Source organism: Podarcis filfolensis (genome assembly GCF_964270895.1).
Source record: "Podarcis filfolensis genome assembly, chromosome: 12".
Classification (NCBI taxonomy): domain Eukaryota; kingdom Metazoa; phylum Chordata; class Lepidosauria; order Squamata; family Lacertidae; genus Podarcis; species Podarcis filfolensis.
Genome location: NC_139614.1, coordinates 37,801,047 through 37,815,301, shown reverse-complemented (window position 1 = coordinate 37,815,301; position 14,255 = coordinate 37,801,047). Strand labels below are relative to the sequence as shown.

The 14,255-nt window shown below is 43.9% G+C and overlaps 1 protein-coding gene across 1 annotated transcript in view; it reads right to left on the bottom strand.

Annotated features, from left to right (window-relative positions):
* Positions 1 to 2,171: 2,171 nt before the first annotated feature.
* Positions 2,172 to 14,255, bottom strand: part of GPR158 (G protein-coupled receptor 158) — a 118,090-nt gene continuing 106,006 nt past the window's right edge. Inside the window, exons 9-11 of the mRNA XM_083579296.1 lie at positions 13,135 to 13,240; positions 12,114 to 12,260; positions 2,172 to 11,329 (exon numbers count right to left, since the gene is read on the bottom strand). Of these exons, the coding sequence (XP_083435422.1) occupies positions 9,890 to 11,329; positions 12,114 to 12,260; positions 13,135 to 13,240 (1,693 nt within the window). The 3' untranslated portion in view covers positions 2,172 to 9,889. The remainder of the gene's footprint in view (positions 11,330 to 12,113; positions 12,261 to 13,134; positions 13,241 to 14,255) is intronic.

The window sequence follows — 14,255 nt, the reverse complement described above, 5'->3', positions numbered from 1 at the left end:
CATGAGGTTTCCCCCCCTCAAAACCCCCCCAGATTTTATGTTTTTATCGATGCTTTCACTGGCATTTTTACCCCAGCTACTGTAACTTCCTATTTTGTATAGCACCTTGCTGTCTCTTTATGAAAGTATGGCCTATAAATATGTAAATAAATAAGAAATAAGAACCAGATGGGTCTTCAGTTCAGCAGCAAGTGGAATACAGGGGAGAGCGGTACATACCAGGCCAGCTTGCAGCAAATGGAAAAGAATTGCACTCACAAGCGATCACACTTTTCTTTCCAATTACAGAACACTGATTTCCACCATTAGGAGATAGTTTCTTATATAATTGCTATTTGCCCAGCTGGGGTGTGTGACTGTTTTTTTCTTCTTCTAAGGCATTTTTTTTAAAAAAAGAATAGGGGGGAAAGAGGAAAAGGGTCTGGCAATGTTTGGCTTGCATTCGGCTCCTTTTCATTTCCAGCAGGAATGAAAGATGCTAAAATTAAACAGTCGCAACACTTTCATTCACAAACCCTGCAGGGCCAAATACCCAAAGATATCCCAATGACATTTGCGTGGTATTTGAAGGATTCTGGATGAGGGAAGGGCATTATGTAATCAGTGAGCTACAAAAGCACACAAAGGAAATCACAGTGTTCTTTTTGGGAAACAAATGTTTTACAACAGGCAGGGGGTTTTTGTGTGCCTTGTCCAATTTCGACAAGCAAAGGAAATTTTGCAAAGGAAAACCTCTTCATTCTTTGGTAATGACTGAAAGATTGCTGTTATTGGCAAATATTGTTGTCAGTATTTTGTGGGAGGGATTCGAGAACATTCCAGGAAATTTAGGTTGGCTGAATTAAAGTTAATGAAAGTACTATTGAGTGCTTCTAGGTTACCTGTTCATTAAGCATTCATTCTGATTTTTTTGCAAGGAGATTAGATGTTGATTGTTTAACGAGTATTCATTCAGATTTGTTCACAGGTCGGATGACTTTGTGTCAATGCAAGTGTTAACCCCTGCATTTGTGCCCTCACTTTCCATATCACAAAAAGTCCAATCTTTTGGGAAAGGGGCTTTGTTGCACAAGACTTCTCAATCAACTATAACTGGGCAACCTGAATTTGCCAGTTTGTGACTGAATCCCACCTGAAAACAGCAACAGTCTGGAAGTACTCTTTGTCACTCTAGAGAAATTGAGTGTTTGCTGTTGGGAAAGTGACAGAGAAAGTGCGCTGAAAAGTATGAAATGAATAAACAACTGGTGAGAAGATGTATAAACATCTCGCAAGCAAGACTGGATAAACGTTGTTTTACAACCACCCTGCAAACAAATCAGAACAAATGTTTAATAAGGTCTAGATATAATCAGACCTGTGTGTAAGGGTGTCAGGGGGTTGCTCGAGAGCAATCAGGCAAATGCCTCCCTGGTCGGCTGTAAAGCCTTGTTATTGGTGCCAAAAAAACCTTCACCATGCAGAGCGCCACTATTTCCATGGCTCGCTCATTCACTGGCAGAATCTGAGAGTGGGCGGTCCTTAAACCTTCCCCAGCAGAGTAGTTTCTTGATGCCCAGTCTGTGCTTCCCCTCTCTGCGCGGAAGCCTACTGCGCAAGGAGGGCGTGGGTAACGGAGGACCTCTCTCCTCCCTGCTTTGCTCAGGCAAGGTGTCCTGGCACCGCCTCGCCTTCCCCGAGCCCTGCAGCTCCTCTCCACTGGAGGTGTGGTTACTCCCCTCCACTGAGGAGGTGCTGCTTCCCATGATCTTTGGGGGCTCTCTGTAATCCATCCGGCTTTCCCCCTCTCGCCCCTGAGCCGATGGCAGTTCCCTGACACTGTTCTTAGGCTTTGTTCAAGCAAAACAGGGTTCAATAAAAAGGTCATCTAAAGGAGCTCAATGTGTACAATCTCTAAGGTGCAGTAGCATAATATTGTATTACCATGCCATACAGGTAACAGCTCATCTAGGGAGGACACCGATCCACCACCAAAAAACAACAAATGCACCCCACAATTCCTCAGGAAAGGAAGAACTAGGACAAGAGCCCCGTAACAGTTCAAGCTTCAGGGCCCCCCAAAAAATGTAGGTCTGCCACTGGAAGATGGGAGAGGTTTTTTTTAAAAAGTTCAGTTGTTCGCATGCAGAAAGCAACTCCTTTCATAATGGCAACACAAAAGGGCTATCACATTTTTTCATATAAATGTGTTTTATTGCAGAGAAGTTATATTATTTACATGCTGCGATACATTACAACATAAATCTATCAAACAGTTCATGGTGGATGCTGTTGGTTGCCAGATAATGTTTTTTTTTCCCTTAAAGAACCACAGACTAAAGTGAACAGACGTACAGCTTCATTTATTCTACAACTCTGGTTAGTAGCTAAAATGTTCAAAGTCAAAAGGCAGTGTTTTCTCAGGCCTACCTGTCATCATATGCATGCAATAACCTAAGGAGTGCAGCAAATATAAAATCATTATCTTTTTTTTTTTCAGATCCATAATGCCACCAAAGCTGACAATGGGTAAATAACTTTTTAAAAATATTTTTAAAGCATGTACTTCTTGCATAAAATATACAGGTCTAATATGGTTTGGTATAAATCTATTACGTTTTTTATAAACCATGTCTTCAAAACAAAGGAGAGATGCAGCCTGCTCATGCATTTTGAAAAAGACAACGTAGCAAATGTTTGTGAGCATAAGCAAATTATGACCTGCCTTCTACACAGATCTGCTAAAAACACTGTGACTCTAGAGTTGCATTTCTCTTGGCAGAGGGACATCAATGGAACTCCAGAATAGGGACAAGCTAATAGATGCTGGTGGAGAAGAATGTATGAAACATGGAACATCAATTAGGCTAACTCGGGTTTGTCAGGATATAGCAATGCTTCTAACAGGTTCATAATGTTGTACAATATTAATAAGTCCAGTAACGTTTGGTTTTTCCTTTGTTCTCTAAGGTGCTGAAGAAACTGTAAGTACTAACAGTTGCATCACAAATGTTCATAACCGTATGAGCGTGGGAAATAGTACTTCAATTTACAAACGGATCTCAGTTTCTAAACAGGCTTACAGTACAGTACACGGCTTGAGTGAGCCTATGAAACATTTTGTTTAAAGTGACACAAGGAACATTCAAGGTGTCAGAAAACAAATACACATGTCAAGGCCTAAGCCTTGGCTACTGTGAACGAGCGTGCCTAGACTCATCTTAGTGTAGCTAGACCAAGCTGAAACCGCTGAAAAGTTTGCCCAATTTCATTTCAAGGGGTTAAATGCCAATATGCTGAGCTTCCTGCAGGCACCTAAAGTTAGTTGGTGGTTTCAGAGTGGTTCCCTATCTTCGGTTCCAAGCACAGAAATTATATCAATTTTGGCAGACCTTTGGACAAAAGACTGTTCCCACAAAGAATGTCATTTCCCCCAAATTATCTGGAAGCAGGCTCCACGTCTATGTATCTTTTTGAATCGCCATCCTTCATTGACAGGTCAGGAGACTGGGCTGAGATTGGATTTCAGGCTTTGAATCAACCTCCGAATAACTGGTTGAATCCAGGTGAAGTTAGCAATTAACAGTGCAACCCTATATATGTATTCTCAGAAGCAGGCCACACTTGAATACGCTAGGACTTACTCCCAGTCTTGATGAGGGCCTGCATCAAGATTCTTTTCCTCCCCCCGGAGTTGCCAATGTGTGTTTTCACTTTTGTGCCACCAGAAAAAGCAAACTTGATGTAATCGTGCACAGATTAGAGTTGCTAGACTCCCAGGGCTAAGTTGGAGTCTCCTGGTTTGCCTACTTGCCACCCCCCAGGTGGCAGGTGGAGGGTTTGAATATTCAGGTGAGCAAAAACACCTTTAGTTAGTTTTTTTAAAGATGACTGGAAAGGAAATTAAATGCATATATAAGTGGCTGGCAACTGCAGCATAAACACTGGCTGTTGACAAGAGCAGTTCACAACAATCATAGGAAAAACCCTCTTTAGCTAAGGTTTCAGCTAGTGACCCAACTAGTGACCCAACTCATTTGCTAGGTTTCATTTTTTATTTTTTTTTTGAGTGACTGAAGTTAATACTTAACTCATCATGCTTAATTATATCACTGAGGGCTGCTTTGGGCCCTGAAATTTCAGGGTCTGGGATCTCCTGACCTGGAAACACTAGCAGATACAGATGAGCCAAACATTGTGTGTGTGTGATTATTATTTTTTCCTACAGAGGAGAAACACATGTATACATACATGGCCCTAAAGAAACCTTGATACAATTATATATATATATAAAATCAAGATCTTTTCACCCACCCACTTTGCAGCTTTTTATCAGCGCACACTGCGATGGCCCCAATAATTTTTGCTGTTTGAGGCAGCAAATGCACACACAGAGAGAGACACATACAAACACACACACACACACACGGTCAAAGTGTATCCAAGGCTGGCCAAACTTTTGTGGCACCTGAGGCAGAAAATCCCACAAGTGCCTCTCCTGCTTCCTGGCAGTGAAACTACAACAATAAATTACATAGCCAACCATTTGCTGCTGTTCCACGACACCCCAAATCAGCCACCTGAGGCAACAGCCTCACTCTTTCTAATGATAGGGCCAGCCCTGAAAGCACTGTGTGAACATTGGTAATGGAAAGGAGTGAGATGGGTAGGGGAAAGAAACCAAAATAAAGGTTGCCAAAGTTGAAGCAAAACTGCTCATCCTCCAATCCTAGAATTTGAGAAATTATCCTAGTTAAACCAGGACTCGGGAGAATTTGAACACAAGATTCAATGAGCAGAAGAACACCAAGGGAATGGAATGGAGGAAGACCTCTCCTTTAAAGAGACAAAGAGAATGGTGTTCAATATTACGTGCCTCTTGCTTTTACCACTATTCCTAGCCTGTTTCAGTGCACCCAAAGGGGCAGGTCAGCAAAAGGTCTTGCAGGAAGAGGCTGTGAACTCTCAAATGGCTTTTCACATTAGGTCCCATACTGAGAAAGTGCCTCTTTGCCTTCCACAGTGGAGAGAGTCCCTGCTTTCCATTACCATGTCGAAAAAGGGAACAAAACAACCATTCCCCTTCCTCCCCAAACCTCCCATCGTTCTGTTTAAGTTCTCTACTGGAGAAAGCCATTTTGTGACAATTAAAGGCATACACGTACATACATGTAAGGGCATATCCGAGTTTGAACCTTAGATTGAGTATTATGGGGTGGAGAAGGATAATGCCAACCTGTACAACTTTATTTTCTTTCTTTGCCCCCACACCTTCCCTATACCAGTAAGATACACCAGAACTGTCCTCTTTCTCAGTCTGAATCTTTCTTAGGGGAGTCAAAATTCTTTACTTCTACAGCTTTAACTTTTCTGAATCATTAAATATTTTTATACGATATATTGTAAATATATTATATCTATTTTCTTGATTTAAGAAAAATACATTTGTTTTAGCTTTTTAGAAAACGGTTCCTGACAGACTTTGGAAAGACAAAATATACAGACTTCTGAAGGCAGTTCAATTGCATTCCCATTGTTGTTAAATTCTCTCCCCCCCCCCCCCTGGCCCAGCATTTCCTTCTTGAGATATGTGCTGTGGTCCAGGAACTGCCTTAGGCTCCCAATGGGATCCTTGGCTGCTGTCCCACATAAAAACCTGCCAAGAATTTGAATATAGATGGGGAGGGCAGTTCCAGGTGTTTTTTCCTCCTTTGATGTACCTTGGCAGTAAAAGCCACTAACTACACTGGGGATGGGAAGCCTGTGGTCCTCCAGATGTTGGACTCCAACGTCCATTGTCTCTGATCACCAGCCATCTTGATGGGAGTTGGAGTCCAGCAACTTCAGGAGGAACAAAGGTTCCCCATCCCAGCACTACATGCAGATAAAGCATCCTAACCCCCCCACCCCCCAATGTGGATGCAGATCACTTGTGGCTGGTTGCCTATCCTGTTTGACACCATCCCCATCATCCTTACATAGTGCAGAAGAAGATACTGCACATATCCTTACATAGTGCAGAACTCATCTCAGTGAGATGAATTGTCTTCATATGCTATCTGGGATTCTAAAGTGGTGTGCCCACCACTTTAGTCAGAAGATTCAATATGGTGGGAGTTAAGAGTCACCACCATGTCTTCATGCATGCATGAAGTTATCCAGGCCAGAATGGCGTCTCCATTCATTTCAATAAAGGGGGTTGATCTGCGTTCATATGCCTTTATGTGAATGACAGCTTCATTTAAAGGGGATATATTGAGACCTCCGTGCATGCAAGAGATCCATGTGTTCCTTTGAGAACACACATGGTGCACACACCAGGAGGCAGGCACCCAATAAATTAAACTCATGGGGCATTTTGGTACCTAGGTGGAGATGTAGACTATAACCTAGGGCTATATTTAAGAGGCTGAACTGCTACTGTTTAGTCTTCAGCCTCTGCGTTATCCAAAATTCCATGACATCCTTAACAAAGATTTATTCATTTTTGCCCATCAAAGACACCATTGGCTTCAGCTGGGACTGTTATAGACACAGCCTTCAGCAATTGTCCACATCTTGGCTGGACTAGTGCATAGTTCATCCTTGGGATCCCTTGAAACTAGGTTCAAATTTTTGCTCAGCTAGAAATGAATGATAGCTTTAGGTGAACGACTATCTCTCAACCATCACTGGTAGAAGGGAGATTAAAAAGTGCTTGCTTTAAAAAAAAAATTATGCACTGCTCTTCATCCAAAGCTCAGAGTGTCCTACAAGTGGTTATCTCCCATCCAGGTAGCTTCCGTGACCAGACCTGTTTAGCTTCAGCAGTAGAACTGCATCATATGCTTTCAGATCACACTCTCAGCTTACAAAAATGCCACCAACTTCACCTGGTGTACTGAAGATGAATGAGATACGGCTTAAAAGCCAGCATTGGCTAGTGCATAGATTTCTCTCTCTATATATATATCAATATTTGGTATGTTATGAGCAGGGTAGCCATCTCCTGACTCAGATATCGCGGTGGTTGCTTCAGCTGCTCCAAGTTAGACATCAACTCAAATAGACAACATGAGAGACTCAGAGTTGACCATCATTACTCTTGGTCACTTTCCACCACTTCCTCATAATGACGCAATGTGTGATGCGTGACACTGTGAATTGCTTCACTCCATTCCTGGCTCACATCACTGAGTCTTGGATATACGGGGCTGGGCAGCGTTCAAGAGCAACAATATCATGTGCAATGCAAGGAACCTTGCAAGGAAGTAGCAGCAAAGTGATAGGGAGTGGTGGCAGCACTGTGGCCCTTGTAATGCTATGGCTGCTGCCCTGAGCTGCCTTTCGTTGGGCAGAAAGCTCTTTAATGAAAGCCCATAATTATATTTCCCACATTCCATCAGAGAGAGCTAATAGTTAGGACACACTGTCCCGATAGGCGAGGAATTCCCTCTGTGGATTTGTATGAGATACCCATCAGAGTTTTTAGAATATGTCACTTCTCCAGCTAAAGGGAGGAGGCAGATGAACAACTATGTGCGCTGAAGACACAGAGCAGAGAGAGAGGGACATGAAAAATGTCTAGCTAGAGTTGTCTGGAAGTGCCACTGCAGTCTTCGGTGGGAGTGGAAGTTGCCCACATTGCTCCCTGGTGCAGCCAAGTAGGACTGCTTTTTTGCTCCTACTGAGGCTCTGCTTTATATACTTGAAAGTTCTTAACTCCCCAATGCTCTCCCATCCAAACCTGGCAGTGCCACCCCTAAAACGTCCCACTGCTGGGGCAATTGTGGAGGCCATGTCTGTAATACGCAGAGTACAGATGTGAAACCTGTGGCCCTACAGATGTTGCGGGACTCCAACTCACAGCATTCATTGCCAGCAGCTATGCTGGGTGGGGCCAGTGGCAGCTGAGAGCCCAATTCCATCCAGAGAGAAACTGGTCCCCCCCCCCTTGCTACAGAGACAGACAGTGATTAGGAGCAGGGACTTGCATACATCTCAGTGCTCAGCCCTCCACTCAACTAATTCCCCTACATGCTCTAGTCTAAGGCAAAACTGGAGTCCTGCTTGCATCAGGAGCAAAAGACAAGGAACTGGACCATTGCACTGTTGGGGTGAAGGTACCCTTCCCAAATGCTGTTTTACTGAGCTGGAGTCATTAAAGCAACCATCGCGGTCTCCCGGACAGGAGCTGGCAACCGTGGTCAGTAGGTGGGTGGGTCATGGAGAGAAATGATATCATAACCTAATTTGGTAAAAGTGCTATAGAACAATTAATGATCACAAAAACACCTTGCAGATTAAGGCTGCAATCCATAATCTGCACATTTACCTGGAAAGTAAACCCCACTGAAATCAGCGTTGCTTATTTCTGAGTAAACATGCATAGGATCTGGCTGTACAAGTGCTTTGCAGGATATTAACAAATGGGGGCTGTTTTCTTTGTCCTGTCATTCACTTAATAGGTGCAGGGCAGGAAGGTTCCTCACTTTCTGATTCTCTCAAATTTAACAGTATGATGAACAAGGCCTAATTCCTCTCCTGAAACATGAATTCAGACAGCATTCCAGAATTCCCACCCTGCAGAAGACGTCTTCTACATTTCCCCGTTTTCTTTCAACTGGCTCAATGTAAAGTACAGAGCAAGATACTGATGAAGAATTATTAAAGTAGTGTTCCTGGAATGATAAATAACATTTGGCCAGTTTTCTAAGAAATATTGTCCTCAAATTTATTTTTAAACAGTGCTTGCTTTCTAAGCGCTACAGAAACAATAAATATCATTACGATTATTTACCAAGCTGTGCAACTCCCTAAGGTGACGGCTTCCGCTAGTAAAGATCATCAACGGACAAGTGCAAGAGACGGAAAGTACCTCGTATAAAAACCCTGAATCATACAGCATCAAATCATAATCGGAAATAACAGAGAGAAACAACAAGCCCACAATATAAACCACGACCAAAAAAAAACCAACAAAAAAAAAACAGCCAAATAAAATCCCCAGTGTGTTTTCTTACAGCTTCAACGAGCCTGTGGGAGCTTTGCTGTAAGTCCTAGAAATCAACCAATTTCTAGAGCAAGTTTTGCTTTCAAAATTGCACACATTCGATTTTACCTGCAGATTGCATAAATGTGTTGTGTCACATAATCATATCAAAGTTATTTGCAAACATTATACAAACTGGAATGCTTAAATATGAGACACAGAGTACATACATTTATAAGAAAAATGAGAGCAATCATATAAAAATATAATTGGGGAGGGGGATGCGTTAAGTTAGCAGTGCTATCAAGGGCAGAGATTAGGAGGGGGTTGGGTTCCAACTCTGCAATTCTATGATCCCATGAAAGTGAAAAGTCATGATTTTCTTTGTTTCGTATTCGTTTCTGGAGTTGCTCCCACAGCACACAATTTTTATCTCTGCATCCATTTGCTTCGAGTCTCGGTGGTATCTTACATCTGATCCGAGGCCTTTCGGAACAACTCCATTAGATTTTATGACATTTAATGAATTTGTAACCCACGTTATGCCACTACAGGGCCTTTAGGAATAATTGCATTTGATCTTCATTACTCTGATGTCGCTTACTTACCAACCCCACACATTATTACAAAAAAAATAAATTATTTCTAAAGGCATGTTTTCACTCATTTGGAATGTAAACTCTTTTTGGGGGGACAGGGAAGGGCCACAGTTCCTCATATTCTGGATCGCACTGATAACCCCGTTGGCACTCAACAATAAACAAACAAACAAGAGACAATTCACTTTGCCTAGTTCCTACGTATTCAAGGTGCTCGCCGCCTGCTTAAGTGATGCTCCTTTGGAATTTCCAGATCCTCGGGACCTTTCCCCCCTCCCTCTTTTCAGCCCTTTCTCATTCAGGTGTTCGCTTCTCTTCCCAACAGTCTAAGAAGCCCTCTTTATTTCGGATGCACCGCCGTTTTATTCGAGCTTAAACTGGTAGCGTTCGATAAAGCTATACTTTTCTCCCCTTTGGGTAACTCTGGCGCCTCGTACTCCCAAGGGCAGATTTCCACACGTGACCTTAAAGGTTGCTGTGAGTTACTAGCTGCCGGCCTGGCAGAATCAGAGGGAAGCGCATTCCCCACTGGAGAGGAGGAGGAGGAATTTTTTGCCTGGCCTCCCAGTTTATTGGTATCTGTGGTTTGTGCTGTTGTCTTTTGGAGCAGTTCCTTGGGCTCTCCAGCAGAAACGCTGGGGGCACACTGTTTATTAGCATTCTCGCCCTTTATCCCAGGAACATCCCGTTGAGTCTTCATACTCGGCAGTTGTTCTTCTTGGGTCTCCCAAGGGCACACTTCACATCTATCTGTGCTCTTTTGATTGGGGAGCTGATTGCCTTCTGCAGTCTTGTGGGGCGTTTTGCCCTTGGCCTGGGAAGAGGGTTGCTTCTCTGATTCAGAGGAAGCAATGGAGACATGCTTTTGAGCTTTAGAATCAGAAAGCCCAGACCCCGGACTCTGGTCATAGACTTCCCAAGGGCAAACTTCTCCTATGTCAACTTTGCCCTTTGGCAGGGTCTTATCTGCGGCTGCTGCCTCAGGGTTCCCAGCTGGCTGAGTGGACTTTTGTTGCTTCATTATCCCAGATTTATGGGTCTTCTTCGCCTCGTCTGCATGGGCAGAGTTTTTCCGGTGCGATTCCTTATGATCGCTTTTATCGGCGCCCGAGTGCTTCTTGCCCCCCTCTTTGCCCTTCTGTTGAGACTTGTGCGACTTGCCGCCCTCTTCGCTTTGCATCTTCCCGGCCAGCCCCAGCGTTTTCTCCTTGGCACTGGCAATAACACTGAGCGATTTCTGCAACACTGACGTTCTGGGGTGAAGGGGTTTCTTATCTGCGCTTAAATTGTGAGCGCTCACGGATTTGCACACCAAAGGGACGTTTTCAGTGGACGTTGCTTCAGTTTTGTCTGCGGTCTTTTTCCCAGGGGCAGAATCCAGCAAGGAATTCTCAGTAGCTGTGATGACCTCCACGCTTTCTGTTGTTAAGCTGTTAGGCTCTGCGGCTGGCTCCCGGACGTGGTCGTAAGTGCTGTGAGACTTCTTCAACGAGAAGACTCGGTTCCTCAAGGATTCTTCCTTCGGTTTGATGTGTCCCCCAGAATCCGGTGGGTTCTTCTTTGTCGCAGGAGTATTCTTGGAAACCCCATGCTCCAGAAAGTCCTTTTCCTCCCGGGAGCACTGCCTGGTGACTGTCTCAGGGATCTCCGTAATTCTTCGCATGATTGAACGACCCAAGCCCTTTTTGGAGCACCTCTTCTTCTGGAGGTGTGGGTTGTTGGTGATCATTTTTTTCCTCTTATAAATCTCCAGCTGGGCATACAGCTTCTTCAATTCATCCTGTAAATCAGACAACAATACTTGTCAGGAAGGTATATATTGAGTCAAAATAAATGTAGTGTAGCTTTTCTTAACCTGAAGGGCCTAGGGATCAGATACCTGGGTCTTGGTTCCCTATCCCTGCAATAGAAGGAAACACATGGACCAATAGGGACCCAGGTGTACATTCTCCTGAGTTGAAACCTGATGAAGTAGCTGAGCTTGCATGAAGATCCAAACAAATTGGGTCAAATTCAGCAAATCATCTGCTGTCAGAGAGCATAAAAAGGAGGACTGAATCCAGCCCTCTATTCTCAACTCCTTCTTCCTCAACAGATGATCAGCAGAATTGAATGAGCCCGGGGGGGGGGGGCAAAGGGTACAGAGCCCTTTCCCCACTTGCACACAGAGTTCCAACTGGACTGAGTTATACATGCAGAAGACAACCAAAGAACAGCAAAAAATGGCCATCATTTCAGTTACATTTCACTGAGTTTAACATACGACAATACGAGAAACCCAGGTGAGAGTAACCTGAAGCCACTGGAAGAATTGGAAGAATCTATTCAGGTAAGAAACTAAGTTGTCCTTGTATTGGATTCTTCAGTCTTAACAGTCTGCAGTAACTCTCCAGCAATCAGAGAGGCTGCTTATGTCAGACTGAATTTACCATGCCAAAGATATTATTAGGGCTGAGCAGGCCATCATTTTCATCATTTATTTATTTCATCTTATTACTGAAGATTTCCCACCTGGCTTTTAAAAAAACACCTACAGAGAGAAAATTCACAAGGTTGGCATGTACCCTAATATCTTCTGGATCCAAGCTATGCTCGCTCCAAGCTGAATTGATACTGCTGTTCAGGTAAGATCCAGATCTTCCCATGTCGAGTTCATCTTCATAAGCCTCAGTAGCTATGTCATCTCTTGGGTTATTGCTTGAACGGGAAAACTGAAAACATATGTGAGATGTCAAAATGAATGCCCTGGTCAATATAACAAGTAAGATCAAAGAACATGCCCCTGTTCTTTAGTTTGACATTCCTGGATACTACAATTGGCTCTTCCGTTGTGGCTGTCATGCACGCCTCCCCCTGAATATTCAACTTTTTTTGTTGTTCTTTTAAAGTATGTGCATAGCCTTCATATGTGCATAGAAACCTTTGCCCTGCTAGCTTCATATAGAACAGGGTTGGGGAACCTGTGGTCCTCCAGCTGTTGCTGGACTCTAGTTTCTATTATCCCTGCTCATCATCCCCCCAACATCATCCCTGAGCATCAGCTCTGCTGGCTGGGACTGATGGGGAATTGGAGTCCATTTGGAGGACCACTGGTTCACCATCCCTGGTATGGAAAGATACTTACCGGGAGCAACTGCATGATACTTTGCAGTTCTGGAGAGAAATACATATTTAGAGGTCTCCTCAAAACATGAGATTTCTCAGGCTATTTCCTAATTCAACAAACAACAGTTGCCACCAAGTTATATTGATCTATCAGAGGGCTAAGATGCATGTTAGGCGAAAGATCTGTGATGAGAACTCCTGATGTTTCTAAAGCTGCCTTGAGGTATCCAAATTAGGTCAGGGCAGTGGCACTGAGTGGGTGCCTCTCTCTTACGCCCAGCCATGGAGCTCAGAGAAGCAATTTAGATTGTGGAAACGGGAGAGAGGAAAGGTTGACATTCCAATCTAATTTAGAACCCTCTGCAAAATCTAAAAAAACCAAACAAACCCCAAACATGAAGAGACCCAGTAAGAGATCTCCTGCACACTGTGAATCTGTCCCTGAGTTCTGACATGGGAAAAAGAGTAGAGAAAGAATACCTTCGGGATCAGAAGTAACCCAACGGTGACTGTCACAGTCAAGTGTGTGTGCGCAAAGAACAACATCAGCATCCAATCAGACTGAAGTCTTGAGGCAAGACTGAACCTAAAAATAGAATCCACAGGGTTGGCAAAAGCATCTTCCTCCACTTTCCTCCCCCCCCCCACACATTAAATGCTAGATCCTTAATATTCCTGACGACTCTTATAGAGCAAAAACCCGAATATAACAATGCACTACGTCATTGAATATGGCACTGTTGCCTGTCTCTCCCTCAGCACACATCCTCTGATCCACAGGCTCCTTGTGTGCACATCAGAGCACCAATGCGCATGCAGGGTTCATGTGCATGAGCCCCATTATATATGGAAAGCCACCCCATTTGCATGCCATTTGCAATAAAGTGGAAACTTGCAGGGATGGCTCTAAGCGGGAGGATTCTTGACAAAGCACACTGTGGTGGAATCCCTCTGGCATTGGTGGGGCTACCATTAGAGGACTACAGCACTACTAATACCCTCTTGCAGTGGGTGGATGTGAACTACCCACTCATCTATCCATTGTTCATTTCCTTACATAATTATATCCTGCCCTATATTATGGGACCCACAGGGGGTGTACATGTGGCTGCCAGATAGTCATCCATCCAGGGTGCTAGCCAACTTCACCAAAGTGGTGCTCTCATGTGCCTTCAGACCGTGCGCTGGAATCTAGAGTCCCTTGTGGGGCATTGTGGGCAATTTAAAATGGTGGTGGCCTCCTACCTGCCTGCTACTGCTCTGTAAGCCGGAGCCTTGGAGATCTGTGACTGGAGCATCGTAGAGGGTGCAGAGCACCTGACACTGATGCCAGAGGGTGCTGGTCATTATGACACACGCCTTGGTCACATAGCCAGACCAAATTATTGCAAAGCATTCTTCAAGGGCACTTCCCTTGAAGAGTAAGCAGAAGCTGCAGCTAGAGCAAAAAGCACCAGGCAAAGTACTTAACAGGCACTTATCTTTTGGATCATATCACACTAATCCTCTTTCAACTGCCCTGGCTTCCATTTTGTTTCTGAGCCCAGTTTATATTAACTTAAATGGCTTGGGACCAGGATTGCTGGAAGAACTGCTTCCTC